The 19983-nt window shown below is 50.1% G+C and overlaps 4 protein-coding genes across 4 annotated transcripts; 2 read left to right on the plus strand and 2 right to left on the minus strand.

Moving 5' to 3' along the window:
* Nucleotides 1–232: 232 nt before the first annotated feature.
* On the minus strand, nucleotides 233–1142 carry PtrM4_019590 (MenG, Demethylmenaquinone methyltransferase; the record flags this gene model as incomplete). The annotated part of the gene is made up of 3 exons (XM_066103366.1): nucleotides 233–840; nucleotides 896–953; nucleotides 1125–1142. The coding sequence occupies 3 exons, from the start codon at nucleotides 1140–1142 to the stop codon at nucleotides 233–235; spliced, it is 684 nt and encodes a 227-aa protein (XP_065965568.1).
* Nucleotides 1143–1784: 642 nt separating this feature from the next.
* On the plus strand, nucleotides 1785–4238 carry PtrM4_019600 (HflB, ATP-dependent Zn protease; the record flags this gene model as incomplete). Its single annotated transcript, XM_001931820.2, has 3 exons — nucleotides 1785–1904; nucleotides 1955–2057; nucleotides 2107–4238. 3 exons carry the CDS (start codon nucleotides 1785–1787, stop codon nucleotides 4236–4238), a joined length of 2355 nt encoding a protein of 784 aa, XP_001931855.2.
* An 8815-nt stretch (nucleotides 4239–13053) lies between these two features.
* PtrM4_019610 (putative copper fist dna binding domain protein) lies at nucleotides 13054–14585 on the minus strand (the record flags this gene model as incomplete). The annotated part of the gene is made up of 3 exons (XM_066103367.1): nucleotides 13054–14237; nucleotides 14290–14439; nucleotides 14507–14585. The coding sequence occupies 3 exons, from the start codon at nucleotides 14583–14585 to the stop codon at nucleotides 13054–13056; spliced, it is 1413 nt and encodes a 470-aa protein (XP_065965569.1).
* Nucleotides 14586–16897: 2312 nt separating this feature from the next.
* PtrM4_019620 (Zn-clus multi-domain protein) lies at nucleotides 16898–19419 on the plus strand (the record flags this gene model as incomplete). The annotated part of the gene is made up of 5 exons (XM_001931822.1): nucleotides 16898–17281; nucleotides 17331–17443; nucleotides 17624–17983; nucleotides 18031–18614; nucleotides 18671–19419. The coding sequence occupies 5 exons, from the start codon at nucleotides 16898–16900 to the stop codon at nucleotides 19417–19419; spliced, it is 2190 nt and encodes a 729-aa protein (XP_001931857.1).
* Between the last annotated feature and the right edge of the window lie 564 nt (nucleotides 19420–19983).

Below are 19983 nucleotides of genomic sequence, written 5' to 3' on the forward strand. Positions count from 1 at the left end.
GGTCCTCGAGGTGGGATGCGGGTGGTGCTGAGGGTTGGTGATGATATGGGCAGAGCTTCGAAGTGTTCCCGGCATCGCGAAAATGGACGACGCACGGACCATGATTCTCTGATTAGCGGCGTCATTGGAATTGTGAGCATCCTCAGTGGTTTCTCACATGCAGTGACAACTTTTCGACGAGTCGCTTCATATTCTTTTCAAAGGGTTGAATTGGGTTGAATAGTAATCGCAGTTAATTACGATGCTTTCGGAAAGCTTCTTCTACACTGACACCCCGCCCGACGTCTGCAGTAACCTTCTCATCAGCCTCTACAAGCTTCGGCAGCAACTCTAGTAGTTCGTCCACCTTTCCCTGCGGCACCGCGACGATGCCGTTCTCGAAAGGGTCTATCATGATTATATCACCCGCTTCGACTACCGTCTCCCCGATTGTCACAGGCACATTGCGTGCGTGAAACTTTGTCTCGGCTCCTGCCCCGATAATAGACGTCGCTTTGGACCAGATGGGTAGCTTGGTGTGATTTAGAGCAGTTATATCCCTCACCCGACCGTCGACCACGATGCCTTCGGCGCCTAGGTGCTGCATGCGAGCAGCCATGATACCTCCGACAACGGCGCATGATTGACCGGCTGGCTGGCTAATGACGACAATGGTACCATTCTCCGTATAGTCTGCATATGGCCTCGAGTCTGTGAGATTGGAGGATGGGATACCAGCAGGCATCTGCGAAGGGTTCGGGAAAGACTTTGTGGCTTTTGGAATCATGAGAAAGGTCGATGCAGGCGCAAGGACCTTTCTTGGTTCTGGCTTCGGGAAACTCGCTGTGTGAAGCAGTGGTCCTATATATATATGTTAATAGGATATAAATTGCATGAATTAGAAGGTGAGTCCCACTGATGTCTGCGAGGAAGCCTGCGCCTGGGACATGAAGCTTGAGTAGACCATCCGCAAGCTGTATAGTTAGTCTAGTCAATGGAGTGCATTAGATTGGCCTACATCACATGCTGCATATTGGTATAATTTCTTCCATCTTGGAGACGCCATGATTGTGTGTTAGACTGTGCGATTCATATAGAGATTCCATGTAGTCGGACAATTGCTACGGGCGTTGAGGCTCACTAACCCCGCAGCCGAGGTGCATGCGCTCGGAACTCCAGGTTTATTTATGATAGTTGCGAACTGTCAAATACAACGTAGAGTCCTAAACCGTTCGCAATAGAAATATTCATACATCTCCTAGTATCCCTCACGATTCCTGGCGCTAAGAAGTCGTTTTCTACGCCACAACGTCCCCTACGAGCATCAATCCAAGCATCATGTCACCCCCGCGGTGAAGGTAAGACCGTTCAACTCTCAATAACATGTACTCTACATTGCAACTCATTAGGAACATGCTTATGTCAACCAGGACATCTGGACAATCTATACTGTCAGGTGTCGAGCCAAGGCAAAATGGGTGGACGATGTTATGCAAGGGTCTTCGGGTCGACGATCGATAAGCACTGGCCCATTCTGCCACTTTCCATCAATAGACCTAACAACGAACGCCCAGTGGCCTCTTGCTGTCACAACTGCGCAACCGCCCGCGGTCATTATTTATTTTCTTCCATCTGGTACTTGATATAAACTTTGCGGCCTCTGCCGCTAGATAGTACCCGTATGGCCCTCCACGCGGCCGGCGCCGTTCAGGTACGTTTTGCCACGAAGCCGACATCGCGTCATTGAATCCATACTTATAAAGATACAGAACGTCGCGTCTGTCACCACCGAATTGTGGCCCACCATGTCCACTGTACTGCGATCCCCGTGGCAAGGTCTGGGGCGAAAGCCCTTGGCCGCCGGTATTAGGCAGCTTCACACTACAAAGGCATCTGAGTCGTCGTCGTCGACATCAGGAGCGCATGTACGCAATATCTGCCTGTTCCCCTCTATGTAAATACTGATGAGTTATAGGCACGCCCGTCTTTTGTCCTGCCTGCGCAAACCTCCATCCGCTTCACTCGGTCTTCGCAAACTTTCATATCGTCTCCCACCGTCTCTGACTCAGTCTTTGCCGGTCAGTTGCATCAGACGTCAATAGTGGACAACAAGCTGATACTGTGTAGCATCGCGACTCGGATTATGCAATCCTTTCGGTACGACTTCGCCCTTGGCCACCCTCAAGGCACGCCACTACTCCACCGTCTCTCGCAATGGCCCTCTCTCGCATTTCCGCCCGCTGTCAAGGCCTGGAACGGTTGGTCTGAATCTGCTACAACAACGCTCGCTCTTCGGTGGACCATCGCATGAACAACTCGCTCGGCTCGAAGAGGCTGCCAACAAGAACCCGAAAAGCGCATCGTCCCAGGCTACTTTCTACTCTGCTCTTATGCGCGCCGGCATGCCGCACATTGTCGCCAATCGCTACACTCTCGGAAACTATGCCACAAATGCAGCAGTCGATAAAATCTACAACAACGCTCTCGCCGAGCTGGCACGACAGGGTAATGAACAGCAACAACAGCAACAAGGACTTTCCCCGCAACAACGCCAGGCCGTCGCTCAAGCTGTCGGTGCAAACTCTGGTTCTGCGCAAATCGGAATGGCTCGAAGCGGTAGTGGTGCCAAGAGTGACCCCGTCTACGTCGTTGTGGAAGAGTCTCTCATGAACGTCATTTTCAAGTGGGTTCGATGGTTCTGCGGTTTCGCTCTGGCTGCCTACGTCTCTCTCATTCTTATCACACTCTTCGTGGAGACTAGCGGTGTCCTGAAAAAGGTCGGCGGTGGCACCAGCGCTGAGGTCCGTCCCGAACAGCAGACTACCCGCTTCAGTGATGTGCACGGTTGCGACGAGGCCAAGGAAGAACTTCTAGACGTTGTTGACTTTCTCAAGAACCCGGAAAAGTACAACAAGCTCGGTGGGAGGTTGCCCAAGGGTGTCCTTCTAGTCGGTCCTCCTGGTACTGGTAAAACTCTGCTCGCTCGTGCTTGTGCGGGAGAAGCTGGTGTTCCATTCTTCTACATGTCGGGCTCAGAATTCGACGAAGTCTACGTCGGTGTTGGAGCCAAGCGTGTGCGCGAACTCTTCACAGCTGCTCGTTCCAAGGCCCCTGCTATTGTCTTCATTGACGAACTTGATGCTGTAGGCGGAAAGCGTAAATCGCGCGATGCCAACTACCACCGTCAAACGCTCAACCAGCTGCTCAACGATCTCGACGGCTTCGACCAAAGCACTGGTGTTATCTTCATTGCTGCAACCAATCATCCCGAACTCCTAGACCAAGCTCTGCTCCGCCCTGGGCGTTTTGACCGTCACGTCCAAGTCGAGCTTCCAGACGTCACTGGTCGATTGGCTATTCTCAAGTATCACACTAAGAAGATTCGTCTTTCTCCTGATATCGACCTTTCGTCTATCGCTCGTGGCACACCTGGATTCTCCGGTGCCGAGTTGGAAAACTTGGCCAACTCAGCAGCTATCCGCGCTTCTAAACTCCAGGCAAAGTTTGTTTCGCTCAACGATATGGAGTGGGCAAAGGATAAGATCACCATGGGTTCCGAGAAGAAGACTCGCGTCGTTCCGCTCCAGGACAAAATTCACACTGCCTACCATGAGGGTGGCCACGCGCTAGTCGGTCTCTTCACCAAGGGCTTCAACGATGTACACAAAGCGACTATCCTTCCTCGAGGCCACGCTGCCGGAATAACCTTCTTCCTTCCCCAAGAGGAGCATCACCACACTCGTAAACAATACGTTCGTCAACTGCAGGTCTGCATGGGTGGCAAGATGGCAGAAGAGATTGTATTCGGTTCGGATAACGTAGCCGATGGTGCTTCCGGTGACATTCAGCAAGCCACGTCTATCGCTTACAACATGGTCACAGCCTGCGGCTTTTCAGACAAGCTCGGCAACGTCGACTTCAAGTCCAACTACGAAATGGTCTCACCTGAGACCAAGCGTCTCATCGATGACGAAGTACGCCGGTTAATCGACGAAGCAAAGTCCAGCGCAAGACAACTTTTGGTTTCGAAGCGTCCGGAACTCGACCGATTAGCAGACGCCCTCGTCCAGTACGAAACACTAGACAAGGAAGAGATATTGAAGGTCATCAAGGGGGAGGATCTCCCTGGCCGCATGAAGTCGATGCCAAATGCGCCAATCAAGATTCCAGACAATCCGCTCCCCACGGCCATATTACCTCCCCCAAGAGGTGACGGTGGCGATGGGTCAGGCCCACCGGGTCCGCCTCTGCCAGCATAGTTTTTTTGGTGGATTTGGATTTGAACAATATGCACTGTAAATTCAAAATCAACATGCATTTGGGAGATAGATAGCGCTCCCTACGATCCATCGCGCTCTCCTCACCGAAGGGGACTTGTTTTTATTTATTGGGTCTGTACAATATTGCGTATGACAATAGCTTTAGCGAGAAAAGAGATGCAAAAGCTTCTGCATGAGGTTTTATAGCATCACTGCATTGATGAGGGGGAAAGAGGTGGCGGAGGTGGACTGCAGGGGAGGGATGGAAGCTAGACTGATTGATGAAAACGAGATGAATAGCAGAAGTTTAAACAATCAAACATGTTAAGCTAAATATTTTTCATCATCCCCTCCCTGTGGTTTTCATAGGCATTATTGCTGAACAATTTTACGTGCTTATAGCTAGCCATGATTTCGTTTTTATTTCGCCATGTAGTTGCTCAATTGCGGTCTTTACAACGTTCTCAGTCATCATGTTTGGCTCTAAGTATTTTCGACAGCACATAAAGAGCCCGTATCCTCTTTTCGAACTTTTTCTTTTTCTGAAAGTGTTGGGACATGCGCGTACAGCCAGCCCGGCGTGGATGTATTTTAGATAGCGAGCTTTTCCGGGCTGGAAGTTTGGACCACTAGTTACCGGTAGACCAAGCTTCCCGCTTAGCTCGCACCCGTACATAGGGAGATCTCTCCACCCAGCTCTTGCTCACTACTAATCAAATATCATATACTTTGTTCGTTGCAACGACAGTGATATTCGATACCTTTGCCGTGTCAACAGAAAGCCTTTTATTTTCTAGTATCTCACACAGCCCCCCATCGACCTTCTGGTACCATTATTTGCATGACCCTCTTTTCTGCAATATTTTTTTAGTAGACCAGGGACGCAACATAGATGTCTGCAGTTCTGTTTTTTAAAAATCAGAAGAGAAAATCACATTGTATGAATCCCGCTATGTTTTTTCCTATATTTTCTTATACACGGAAAAGGGAGGCGCGTAGACATGGGGACAGACTGGGAGAATTTTTGAAAATTGCAGATAGAAAGTTGGTGGAATTGTGGGAAGAAGGAAGGAGGAAGAAAGAAGAGTGGAGGTATTTATATACCCCGCGTTCTTTTTAATTGCGCAGGGCTGGGTCAGACAAGCCATCGAACTAGTTCACTGCAGGTTTTGGTAGTAAGAATAAGTAGGAGAAGTGTGTCGGAAAGAGAAAGAGGAAAGAGAGGGAGGAGGGGGTTTTTATATACACCCGCGTTCTGCTAAGTTGCGCCAGGCTGGTCGGACGAGCCATGGCAGCGGTCATTCGATTTTTTAGTAGTAAGAATATGTATGTGAGGAGCGCGTCATCCAGGTTTTCGTTGTACGTTTAGAGAAACACATTTCTTGCTTCGAAGTCATTTTTACGAGAGCAGAGGCGGTGGTCTCATGTACTAGTATCCCTTGGGTTTTTTGGGACTTTTTAGAGGGGCTAGAAAGAAGAGAGACATTCGGGAAGTCGTAGTATGGTTTTGGTGGAAAGGGCTGGGGAAACATAGTAAGATGGCGTGGCATTTTCAGAAAGATGAAAGAAGGTAAGAGGGTGGAGGAGAAAGATGAGGTAGAGTCTCGCTTTCATGTTTCTGTGTTGCCAAGGGGCTAGAAAGACAGTGACATTAATGGTAGGTATTGTGCTTTTTGCAATTTTTGGAAGGAGGGGCTGGGAAAGCATAAGGGGGGGGGGGGGATAGTGGGATTTATGAAAAGAAAGAAGATAGGGGAAGTTAAGAGGATAAGAGAGACCCTCGCTCTTATATTTCTGTGTTTTCAAGGCGCTGGGAAAGAGGGAACATTTTTCGTAAACCTACGCATTTTTTTTGAACCTTGCGGAAAGAAGGGTTGGAAAACATGAACGCATGGACATACGATTCTAGAAGAAAGAAGAGAGAGAGAGGAGTGTAGGAAGATAAGAGTGGCTCTCGCTCTTGTATTTCCTTGTTTTCAAGGCGCCAGGAAAGAGAGGGCCATTATTGTGACGTAGTATTGTTTTTAAGCTTTTGAAAGGAGAGGCGGGAGAAACATGGGTGCCTCGCTTGTAGTTTTAGAAGAAACAGGTAGAAAGTATGAGAGAGTATAAAAACAAGAGGGACTTTCGCTCTTATGTTTCTTTGTTTTCAAGAGTCTGTGGAAGAAGGGAGTATTGCTTTTAACTGTGCGAGTTTTGGTACAGAAAGGCGGGAGGAACATGGGTATTGACCCTGTGATTTTAGAAGAAGAAGAGGGAAGGTAGAGGAGACTAAGATAACAAGAGACACTCGCTTTTATATTTCTGTATTTCGAAGGGGCTGGGGAAGACGAGGGTATCACTCGTTTATAGGCTGATTTCAGTGTAGAAGGGCGGAAGAAAGAGAGGGAAGGTAAAAGGGAGTAGGAGAACAAGAGAAACTATCGCTTTTATATTTCTGTGTTTTTGAGATGCAAGGAAGGGAGTGACATAGAAGGGGTGTAGCTTTTTTTGGTACAAAAGGACGGGAGAAACATGACATCGTCTGGTGTTAATTTTAGAAGAAACAGGGAGAAGATAGAAGACCAAAGAGGAGTTTCACTTTCGTGATTTCATACTTTTAAACTGTTGGAAAGAGGAGGGAGACATATTGACAGGGGAAAGAGATTTTAGTGCAAAACGGCGGGAGAAACATGGGTCCTTCTGCCAGTACTTTTGGAAGAAAGAGGAGAAAGGCAGAAGAATAAAGCAGAATCTCGCTTTCGCAAGTTTTATACTTTCAAATTATTAGAAAGAAGAGAAAGACATGTTATGAGAAGGTGATGTTTTTTGGTACAGAAGGATTGGAGAAACATTCGTGGGGAATAGTTGAATATGAGAAAAAAAGAACGAAGAGAGTAGAGGAGAGATGTGGTAGTAAGTAAAGGACAGAGGAGATTATGTAAGTACGGCAAGGTTGGAAATATGGGGTATTTTAGCCCAGAGGACAGAGGGAGTGCTTCTCCATGAACATGGAACTGAGAGTTTTTAGACTAATATGTGGGAGTTTCTAAGTGCCGGTCGACATGACGTCTTTGACCGGCTGATTTTCCAGAAAAAGAGACACAGCTCATAACGCGCATGATTTCGGAATTTTAGTATTCCAGAAATAAAGTAAGATGTAAGAAGTAGAAAGAACCCAAGTCGCCGATTTTATGCTTAGGAAGAGCAGAGACGGAAACGGGTATCGTTCGTTGTATGAATGTTTTGATTCGCAAAGACCGCGTCAGGGAAATAGAGTAGGATGGATTTTAATAGTCGCGCAGAACATCCCGTATGGGCATTTCAATTTGTAAGTCCCGGGCGACAACGACATTCGTTCAACGTAAGTCCTTTTTGGAAGATGTGCAGGTTTCAAAAGGCGGGAAAGAGGGAAATTTAGGTGTGGGAAGAGAGAGGAGAGGGGAAGACATGGAATGATTGTCCAATACTTTAGAAGGCGGATAAATTCCTTGGGGTAGGAGTAGGAAGAGGAAAGGAGAAACACATAGCGCTTCGCCTCTCTATTTTGAAAAGATAGACAAAGCCCTTTGTTTTAATACGCAGAAAAGAGAAAGAGAAAAATACGTTCCAATGGATGTATGTTTTTAGGAACATTTAAAGAGTCGTAGTGGTAAAGAGGGGAAGGAGAGAGCGGCGCAAAAGTTAGTTTATATACCGCAGTCCTTAGACTTAAGCAAGTCATGGAATCCTCGACAGTCGAATTTTGAACCGGAAAGAGAGCCGTTTGCATGTATCAGCGCAGTTTTAGTGAGAGGGAAGAAAGTCATTCTCGATATTCTGGGTGCTTTTGAAAAGTAGAAAAGTAGAACCGGAATAGGAATAACAGAGATATGCCAGAAGTCCGGCGGTTTCACATCGCGGTATCGTGTGCTCTATTGTATTTTAGAGAAAACCAGACGCAGTATCGAGGCATTTAATCTCATACCTTTCATTTTAAGAAGTTAGGAAGGTCATGTGTAAGAGTGTCATTTTCTTCTAAATATCAGAGGACAGAAAACACCCGGAACACATGGTGACGTATGTATTGAGATTTTGGAAGAAAGACACAGGAGAACATCGTTTTAACCGAGAAGTCTTTTAAGAATAATTTCGAAAGAATAGAGGAAAGATGGTAGGAAGAAGGGGGCAGAAAGTGCGGTATTTATTTTGCGAAGATCGATCGCGCTAGGGGTATGATGCGGGACATATATCCTAGGAATGCGCCTTTTTTGTGTTTCTCGAAAAGTGGACATGGTTTGTGGCCATGAAAATTTAGAGTCCAGAAGAACTGAGAACCATTAGCATATCTTGATATTCATGCATTTTAGAAGGCACTGTGTTGGTTTTGGAGAATGATGCACGGATTTTTGAGTGTGTTTAGAAAAACTGGTCCTCTTCTTCATACATTATCTAGACGTTCTTTTGGAGTTTCGCAACAGCATCCGTGAAATGCGTCCTGGTTTTTGGAATATAGAGGAAAGGAGAGGTAGTGAGGAATGGCTTGGAAAGGGAGGATGGAGACTATATATATGCGAGTGCAGAGAGAACATGAGTGCGTTCAGTCAATGTTTTGAAAAAAAATCAGATAGAGAACATACGCAAAAATCACACGAAAAGCCATTATGACGTTGCTTCCCCATCACCTCAAAATCACAGAGTTCAAAAAGTACCAAGGTAGAGTACCATCCAACTAAGCCACCCCAAAGCCTCCACACACCTCAAGACTACCCCGGAAAACCCCACAACTCGCACCCCGAATCACCGCTGTGGCGCAACAAGTCCAAGACTCACCGTATAATGTCCTCAACTCCTCCTCGGGTAAGCAACGGACCGTCGTCGTGTGCAACTACCACAATAAGCCCTAGCCTCACCGACGGGCCAAGTAAGACGGCGATTACTACGTATCCCCGAATAGAAAGATTGGCAGAACAGTGCGCCATCCGGATTCCTTTCCTCTCTCTCGTACCAAGCATCCCGTCTTCTGCTAGCAGAGTGAGCTATCCGACCAAGCTCTGGAGCGGACGCGGCATGCGGCGGAACGAGTGAGGGGCTTGGTCACGAGGATGGGATCTAGATCTCGGTTCTACCTAGTAGGTTTAGATGGAAGACATGTGTCCTGTAACACATTCCAGGAGAGGGATAAATACTTACGAGATACGCATATTGTTGAATGCTGGGAGTGGAGTTTGTGTGATGGCAGCATTGAGAAAGAAGGCATGTAGACAAGATCGTCACCTCACATCAGCCTTGTTGTACAACACACAACACAACACGACTCACGATTGTAGGAAAGATAGAAAGAGTACCGAGGCAGCAGACCAGAGTTTCAAATACACACCCTTCACCACAACCCCACACTCCAACTCAGCCTCACGATCCATGCACATAATAGAAAAAGCACATCATCCTAGCCAGCCCTATCATAGACGTTACACAGCGCCGGTGCCAACACCGTCTTACCCAAGCCCAGAGCACGCTCGCATGCACCTCCTTCTCATCCCTGTCGTGTTCGCAGTAGCATCCTGAATGCAACAACCACCAACCTGCATCAATCTGCAAGAGTTCCGAGACGTCTATCAATCTGCAAGCAAGGGCAACGCCTAGGCAAATAGGAACTCTCCACATGCCATGCCATTGGTGAGTCAGCGCAGCCCAGTCCTTCTATTCACCTTCCATGCATGACATTTGACCGCTAGAAGGATGGAAGAAGCAACTAAAAAAGGGCAGGAAAAACGGTAGGATTGCGCGAGCTGGGGTACAGGTAGGGTTCTTAGTGGTGCTGATGACAGCGTTGTGACCGTTGATTTGTTTACTAGTTGATCACGTTAATCGCTGTTGGTGGGCTTATTGTCGATCATGAAGGGTTAGAGGCTAGAGGCTGATTGTGACGATAGTGCAAAAGGGAAATTCATGGCGACAGGACGACGATTGCGTATTTTTGGTAACATAGGCGCGTTGTGTGATGCATGCATACAGTGACATGTACATACGTACCTGATGGTACCTGCGCTCGCTGCGATCGCGAAACCAACGAACGGGACCCTCGGATGAAGGGGAGGAAAAGAAGGAAAGATAGCAGTAAGCACATCAGTTAGCCTACCCACCCTACGTACTCCACAGCCCACAATTGACACTTTATTGCCGTGCCGGTAATGAACCCAAAATCCTCCTGCTCCACCTACAATACCCACTCATCATCTCAGCCGCACAACTCAACGTATCCTGCATCCATAAGTGAAGAAAAAAACCTTCAAGATACGTATGTAGCACCGCCCATCGCGATCCGCGGCGGAACCAGCCCCGAATACGGGCCTGCCGCCATTACCACATTGAACGACGCACCCGCTAGCCACACACATGGACACATGATGACAGCATAAAGGACAAGAACCAAGACCACAGGGTCCGCGTCAGCTACGTCATTCCCCAACCCACCCTGCAGCGCAGCGCGGGCGCAAAAGACCGCCTTACCTACATACAGGAACGCACGCTTGGCTCTCTCTTTCACTCCGAATTTCGAACCGAATGTCCGATGCTCCGGGGGGGGGGCAGTTGCGATCGGCATATGGCGTTGATATCGTGAGGATGAGGAAGGAAAGAGGAAAAGCGAGATGTCTGACCAAGTATCGCGCGTCTCTTTCTCTCGCTCGCTCGTTCGCTTCTTTCTTCCTGTCTTTGATGCTGAAGCAAAAGATTGCTTTCCACTTTTCCTTTCTTACACAAATGCCCCCGTCTTGGCTGCGGCTAACTTCGCTTCTTGGGTGTCTAGCGAGCACTCCCCACCACCGGCAGTCCCCATTGTACTTACCTTCGCCTCACATGCTTCGCAATCCTATCCACATCTCCCTCCCCAAGCCATCCCATTACGATCGTGATCGCAAAACCCCCAAACACATTCACCTCCCCTCCCAGCTAAGCCACCCTGCCCCCGGCGCATGTACATACCACATACAGCCTACCTACAAAATCCCATACAAAGCCGTATTGTGAACAAGAGACACTAAACTCAAAGAGGCAGTCGTGGCGGGCCTGTCCGCGGCTAATGGGCCCGTGGTGGTTTTTGTGTTGTGCGTGCATGTTTTGCGTGATTTTCGCTATTGGGGCGCTTGAGATACGAGGTGGGGGTGCGCGAGGGATGGGGAGGATATGGAATACATAGGATGGGAAGATGGGATAGGGGATACAATATGGTGCTGTACATGTTTGTGTCTTTGTTGATAGAGACACATGTAGTGTATGTAGATGCAAATGTGTGTAAAGTGGGTTTGCGCGGCTTTGTGCTTGTTCCGTGATAGTATAGTGCTGCATACCATTTCAAGTATTGTATCTCTAGACGGGCTTGGATGCAGTACTAGAACGCACTTTGGTATGCTTCCAATTAAGCTTAACCACCTCCTTCATCGTTCTTGTCACAACTTGACGGTGCTTAGCACACATGATGCTCCAAGCAACAATCTGCGAACCAAACAAAAAGCACTTTTTTCGTAGATAACAACTACAACTACCACAACAACATCACCATCATCATACACACTCCCTACGTCACAACTCCCACCACTTAGCCAGCTCCGCAACCCAGGCACCCCTCGCCATCCCGTGGTCATGCCGCACGGCAAGCTCACTGCACCAGCCGCCTCACTCTCACCATTGCCGCGGCACGCCCGCACGCCCAGCCATCCACTCCGTTTCGTATTATCCCCCTAGCAGCCAGCAAGCCAAGTACGTATGTTATTTTATGTTACTTATCGCCAGCCTGAATTCTCCCGAGATCCCCAGACTAACATCCTACGTACCTCGGGATGATACTGCGATCACAGTTCATTCATTGCCCTTGACGGCCACGGCGCGACGAGCGCTGTCGCTCGTCCTTGGCGCATGCATTTACCGCCTAGGTAGTGCTGGGTGTTGGACACCATGTGATGGATATGTACTAGACATAGTACCGAAGGTGACCGAAGATGACCGTAGTGACGGATGGATGGATCGAGTTACGTATGTAGGTAGGTATGTGTGTGTTGTTAGATATTTCCACTTTGCATGAAAACGTCATGTGGTGATGTGACTACATCATGTCATCTCATCCCATGTCTGCGTACGGCACGGGGATGGGATGGGACCCTAGATTCGGGGGGCTGTGTGTGAGAGATGCGAGGCGGCTGGCGGGTTTACACATCCGTTGAAGCATCTTCTCTTTTTCTTGGAGTTGGAAAACCGCCATCCTTGTCTAACTAGCCACCCAGCGTACGGAAACCGATCAACAGAAGCCAAGGTCAGCGAAAATCTCTGCTTTGCTTGCATGTGCTGGGTGTGCTTTTGCGCTGCTGCAGGGCGAGCGGGAGAGCGTGGGATCCCTGACACACACACAAGCAAGTCCAAGGTTGTGTGTGTGAGCAGCGAACCTCAGCAAGCGGCAGCAGCCGGTAAGCAAGCCCAGGACGTCACCGTGCGAGTATGCCTCAGCAACAAGGCACAAGGGTGGAATATGCAGTGTTTTCAGATTTCTATTGTATTCTTTTTTTGTGTACCTAGCAGGGGCCACCCCTTCTAAAAACCGACAGCGATGACTTGGATGACTGGAAATTGTTTAAAACAGCCTCGAACACAATCAGCAATGAGTTCGGACCGGGTCATGAGGATATACACAGGCGACCAAGGGTCAAGAAGAAGAAAAAAGTGGTCGTCAAGGACCAAATGAAGGTATGAATAGAGATCGCCTAGGGCGTTTTGGTATCATTTCGCACCAGCAGCGTCATCAATCATGTGCGTCATCAAAGGGAACAGTAGCGCGACAAGCATACTGTTACTTCGCAGCCGTCTAATACCAGGCGTTGTTGGAATAAGAAGACGAGTCAAAAATGTTCATGGCGGCGTTGAAGCCAACATTGCTCTGATCTAGAGACCATGGTTCCAGGGGAACAACATCTTCGAAACTGCTAGGCATGGCTAGGGCAGCCGATCCGGTAAAGGCAGATGAGGCTGTGCTCGTCATAGCGGCGGACGCAGCAATGCTTTTGGCATACATGGGATCAAAGCCCAGCATGGATGCCGTAGTGGCCATGGGAACAGGTGCGTTGACGGACTCACTCGGTACCGAGGAATTGAAACGGTACGCAGGGGTGTCCTCCCAGAACAGTGTTTCGCTAGCGGTTGACTGAGGCTTCAAATCCAAATCACCGAAGAGGGCTGTGTCACCGATCTCCGAATGGGCTGACGAAGCCACAGTGAGGCCTGGGCCACTCTGCTTAGACTCTCCGCTATGCGAAATTGGCTGAGCGAGATCGTCGTTGAACTTGCTCGGATCCAGCGGGAGATCTGTAGCAGACCATATGGGGTCAAAGCCGGCAGATGAGGTAACCCAATCAGCTTCCAGATTGGGTAGGCAATCTTGCGACGGTGAAGTGGACAGGCTGCCCACGCCGAATGTGCTGTTGACTGGGGTTATGTTGTTGATCCATGGCCACTGTTGACTCGGGAAGGTGTCGCTGACATTGCTGTCAGGAGACGCGCCCTCTTGCGAGTAGACGGCAGTCTGGTTGCTAAACATATCCGGGAATGAGAAGGCGTCAAGGCTGCCAGCTGCATTCGGCGTCAGGGGCTTGTCAGCACATCGCTGTGTGGATCCGAACATGGTGTGGTAGTCATTGTTCGACACCGAATGCGTGTCCATGGAGCGTGTGGTAGATGCCTCAGGCTTGCTACGGGAACCCTTGTCTTGCGACAATGCGGCAAAAGCCGAGTGTCCATGGAGCGTGTGTGGACGGGGGATCTTGTACGGCAAACCGGAGATGTGAGCCGAGTTGTTGTTGCGATGGCACGGCTTGTGATGGCCATTTGCGAAGACGGTCAAGTGGCTCTCGGAATGCGTCCCAGTCAGCTTGGGCTTCGCGCGGGCGTCGTGGAGTGTCTGGCGGGTAGTGTCCACCTTGAGCTCAACGTCCTCCTTCTTGGTACCGCACAGGCATTTTCCGCCCGAGTGGCACTGACAGCGGTTGTCGTGAGCTAGAGTTACGTCAGAATGGTACGGAGGCGGCTAAGCCAGCTATGAGCTCACTCTTGTCGCCTTTGTCCTTGTGCAGGTCTTTGTCTTTCTTGTCGCCACAGTCGCACTTGGCGTGGTGGGACTTTGACTTGCGCGCACCGCGACAGTGCTCGCATTGCTTGACAGGACGACCTTTGGGGTTGATGTGGTGTAGGTCTCGATCTTTCCGGGCCAGTTAGCAACATGGTTCCAAATAAATATTTGCAGTGGCATCTGGTGGGCACCATACCAGTGTGGTTGCAGCCGCTTACTCGGTGACCCTTGATGCAGGACGAGCAAGCCCATTTTTCTCCCTGAATAACAGGCATACCGGGGTGACTACGGCCGAGCGCGGTCGTCGCAGCTGGCTACGAGCAGCTGGGTGGTGGATGGTAAAGCGAGGAGCCAAAGGGCTCAAAGGAGAACAGAATGACGCAAATAGGGCCACACCCAGGTCAGGTGCGAGGCTTGGAATAAAGATACAGGCAAGAAGGGCAGAGCTAGGAAGTATATGCTGAGATATGCTGATATATGCTGATTGAAACGCCAGAGGGTATCGTGGTCAATGCTATGCTGGACTGAAGGACCGAACGCCGTGTCGAAGGCCGGAGACAACAGGATGAGATGGAGTGGAGAGTGGAGAGTGGAGAGTCAAGTGGTACAGGAGATCAAAGGGGGGAACCGAGCGCAAGAGGCGCTGGCCGAAAGCGTTAGACGGAGCTCCTAGAGAACTGCCAGACCAGTAAACAGTGTGGTGTTGTGCGGGTTGTAGTAGTGATGAGAGAGAAAGAGCGAAGCGGGAAGCAACAGGTTAAGAGGGAAGGCACTCGGGCCTACGGCGGGTGTCATTGGCTGGCCGGGGTTAGCGTCATCGGCAAGAGCGCTCAGGCCCTCTTCTGGTCGTCTGTACGAATCTGCACCCTCGATCAGCCTGCAGCGACCGAGACACGCAGACGCAAGACGCAGTGCAGACCAGCCCGTAGGCCCGTAGCCCCATGCCCTTCACCATGATTGAGGCGGGACGGCCGTCTTTGCTTGCAGGGCTAGCGCGACCTGCATGCTAACAAAGATCCCCCACTCACTCGAGTCTTCTGGCATACGCCCGCCCGCGCCAGCACTGGCACCCTCTCACCGCATAATCTTGTTGCGTCGTCGGCCTGCGCCTACTTCGCTTGTCCCCGTTCGCGTCCTCAGCAAAGTGCATCCTGACCTGCAGTCCTGACCTGCAGGGTTTGGGGCTATCTACACCGGCCGCAAGTAGCTTCGGAACTGCTCCGACGTCCTTCTGTTGCGCCGGCCTCTCCAGCCTGCCGCCAATTTATGCGCGACTCCACGCACCGCATGTTTCATTGCCGACGCGATTCGCTTGTCGAGTCAGCCTGTTCCTCTTGCCGCACTGTCCGTAACGCGGAGCCTTCAGTGCCCGTTGCCAAGTGGAGATCATCAGTACTGTGGGCGTCCAAGCCGACCAGGGCTTGCGCTGACCCAGTCCGTCACTTTCAGGTACATTCGCCTTGCATGTCCACGTCTGTACATGGACGTACATGGCATGGCAATCTGGACACCGGTCCAGCGCGACACCGATGCCGTGTCATGCTTTGGAAGAAATAGTCCCGGGATTGAGTGCCGCCAAAGAAGAATCATCCACGTTATTGTCCAAGCCTGTTGAATGCTCGGCAAACTGCTACCAGACCCTCTCCATGAAACGGAACCCCATATTCTCCTCCGCGCTTACTCTGATCAGTCCTCGTCCCTATATGACACTCTTGCATGCCACGGCCCTATGTCGCCGACACTCCTACTACCAACACCCTACTGTACTTACTGTGGGGCCTTACACGCAGCACCTGACAACCATCACCCATGGACTGGTAGAGACGCTACAGAGGACCGGGCGATTATGACATGTAGTTCCGTAAATGTAGCTTCATCGCTGTACCCTAAAAGCGTCTGATCGAGACCGCCGTGAACAAGTCTACATTATAATCAGCTGCCGTATCTTCTCTAGCCAACATCTAGTCAAAGTATAATCATGCTGTAAATACTACTACTTTCACATGTGATTAAATTTTACTTTTGTCCATGGACGCGGTACATGTAGAGTGCGACGGGGCCGCACAAGAGCCAATGTAAGCAACCAACGCCAAAACTTGTAAAATGCCTGCATCAGTCTGGTCTGGACAAGTCTCGGTCGTTTGCTGTCTCTCTTCGCTAACTTGATTGCGCGTCGAAGCAATCTTGGTGATGGCCGAGCAAGGTGCTCCCACGCAGCCGTCCCGGAGCGTACGGTGGAAGAGATAATCCGAACAGCGACTACATCGACCCAGTCAGTAGCTTCCCATCACCGCTGCAGGCAAGGGACGATTCAGAATTTATTGTAGATTACAACCACCACAATGTTGTTGCCGTTTTCTCCAATCCCCGTTGTACAGCCCTCCTCTCTTGCCATGGTCCACGCTAGCGCAAAAATCGCAAAGCTCGCACAACTTGTGCCCTTGCCCTCCTCCGCCCAAGTGCACGCTTCCTTCGTGTAACAACTCCGTACCACTTCGCTCGCGATCGCGTAACGACGTCGAAGCTGCTCCCTCGAGTCTTAGGCATACGCTATTCATCACATATTCTTTCAACCTCGCTCTACCTCATGGCCACTTACGCGGATCCCGACGCGCAAATGGGTGGAGGTCCAGGCCAATATCCAAGTCAGAATGGCACCCCGCCGGCCCAACATCAATTAACTGACCCCGAACTGCGCCTACAAGAGAATCTCCAACAGCTGCGCGAGGGAGGCGACATGATGCATACAGCTGGTCCACAACAACCCCAATATCAGCCGCTAACTCACATGGGCCCGGCCATGGGCGCACATCCGCACTTCCAGGGCCCGGCGCGTCCAACCCATTCTCCCCAGCAAATGGCGCAGCATGTCATGAACTTGGAGGGACATCATGACCCGTACGACCCCAACGACCCGAGTCGCAAGCGGTCCAAAGTCTCACGCGCCTGTGACGAGTGCCGACGAAAAAAGGTGCGCAAGGCATCGATTCGATTTCACGTGTGGCGCTTACAACGGGTAGATTCGATGCGACGCGACTAGCGAAAACGGCCCTGAAGCATGCTCTAGTTGCAAGAGGACAGGAGCACGATGTCAGTTCAGCCGCCAACCGATGAAGCGTGGTCCTAGCAAAGGGTATGTCGTGTTCAATATATATGTGTGTATATATCCCGGGTGTCACAAAATACTTGACATACTAGTGAAAAATGGCCACTGTAATCGCCAGGCACGCCTATTAGGTGCTTACTCCCAAGCATTTTATGACACCCAGGCGTATACCTTGTGTTGACTTGGCACGATACTAATATGCCTCAGTTACATCAAGGAGCTCGCCGATAGGCTTAACTCGCTCGAAAGCCAGATCCACCATCCTCCCAACCAGTCGCATAACTTTGATTTTGGGTCGTTGGGGGACCAGACCTTTGCGGATACACAGAGCCCGCCGCAGTTTAAGCGCCAGCGTACGCATTCCATGACAGATGGATTCCACGAGGCCTTCAGTCGTCCCAATTGGTCTGGCCAAGATCGCGGAAACGGGGGCTCAAGCGAGACACATGGTGTGCCTGTTTTGTCGGATCAAGAATCATCGCTGAACGGCAATCGCCGCACCTCATTTGGCGACTTGAGCTTGGGCGGTAGTCTTATCACAGGCTCAAACGAAGAAACCCTCAAGGCGTACGTATATATCATACAAACGAAGACATTGAACTAATCGTTTCCAGTTACTACAACATCATACACCCCACACTACCCATCCTCCCCCATCACGAGTCGCAACTAAATCGCCTCACAAATTGTCCGCCGAAATTACGAGAAACGTTCTTTTTGACCTTGGAAGGTTGTATCCGATCGCTTGCCTCAAAATCACTACCACCCATTGAACTCAGTTTGAACCAATTGTTGCAACAATGCTTCACCTCGGTTGATGCAGCCAACTACTGCCTACACGACACAGATAGTTCACGCCAATTCTACAACCAGTTAGTCTGGTGTCAGTCCATGATACTGCTGGCTGTGGCGTCTGATAGGCCAGGGCCGGGTGTTGTGGGCAGTACAACCGCACTATTGGCAAGGATCTCGGCGTGTATCGTTGATGCAGGAATAAACGACTCGAGAACCATGACTGCAGTCAAAGAGCAGGATCAAGAAGTATTCCAGACAGCACGACGCGTATATTGGACCGCCTTCATTTTAGATCGATTCCACGCCTCTAGTCGGTCCAAGGACATGATGATCCGGCGACATGCTGGAACCCTTTCCCGTGACGATTACTCGGCACTAGGGGAAGTCGGCTATTACCTTGCGCGTTAGTACAAACTCTCTTTTGTTTTCCCGTGGCATATTTGACTAAACCTACGATAGGTACCGCCCAAGTCGTAGGACGAATAGCGTACGTCAATCGAGCAGGCAGTATCCTGAATGTTGAGCCAGCTTTTGCCTTCTCAGCGCTCAAGCCTGGTTCTGCCGAATCGGAGTATCTCAGCGGAACGCTCGACCAACTGAAGCAGTCAATCGAACTAACCACTCTGACACGGAATTCTCCGCCTCACCTCGCACACCAGTATCTCCGCTTGTTTATAGCACGACTTTCACTAGACAACGTTCCTTCGGTTGAAGTATTCCACCTTGCCAAAGAACTCCTCGGCAACCTGGCGAGCGGCGCAATAACACCGTTACACCACATCTTTGCCGCACTGGTTGCTACCTCACTTACCGAGCTTTCCGACCGAGTTGAGATGCAAGTCGACGCACATGCGAGTATCAAGGAGATGACGGACGCCTTGTCGAATGGACAGATCATTCATCGGAGTTCGGATGGCTTCGGTTGGGAAACAGCAATTAGGGATCTGTTACACCAGAAGAAGGCCTCCACGCCACCTTATAGTGCCTCCGAGCAAGCCAGTCCGGCATTGGAACCCAACATGGCTGGTCTACAGCATCTCGCCGCAGCCGCAGTTGGAGAGCGAGAGGGAACTGGTGATAACCGTCCCGACAGTTCTTCGCAACAAAAAGTTGACAACGACCTTTCCGCTGCCATGGCTGCCGCAAGCGAGGCAGCCAAGGCACAAGCCCAGGCAACTGCTGCCGCAGCCCAAGACCTGTTTCACTAGCAGTAATTGGCAAACGTAGATGCAATTCTATGGCGTTGGTGAATACCTCCATTGGAAATACTTGATATACCAGGGTATCGAGGCCATTGTAGTCGCCAAACACACCTGTTAGGTGCTTACCCATACACCAAGTATGTTTGACACCCAGCTGGCTTGGTTGTAATTGTACCAGACTTTTGTTAGTCTTGAATTGGATCCATTTCCCACATGCATTTTCGGCTCTTGAGGTGATTGAACATACAAAGAAATGAAAAGTACGACTGGAACAACATCAAATTCGCTGACATGAGAAAAACCAACACCTCCCTCCATGACATATAGCCCGACTAATTCAGACATGTGTCGTCATCTATCCATCCACCTAAAACCCCATCAATCACCCCGCCTTCTCCCTAAGCATAAACACCGTTCCAACAATAAACCCCACAATAGCCATAATCCCCAACCCCACCAAAACCCAAGAACATATACTCAGTCCCAAACTCCCTCTACCCCCCTTATTCTTCTTCATACTCATATCCCTACCCACTCCATCCCTCTCCCTCACTACACCCTCGTCTTCAA

The sequence above is a fragment of the Pyrenophora tritici-repentis genome, chromosome 1 (assembly GCF_003171515.1).
Source record: "Pyrenophora tritici-repentis strain M4 chromosome 1, whole genome shotgun sequence".
In the NCBI taxonomy this organism is placed as follows: domain Eukaryota; kingdom Fungi; phylum Ascomycota; class Dothideomycetes; order Pleosporales; family Pleosporaceae; genus Pyrenophora; species Pyrenophora tritici-repentis.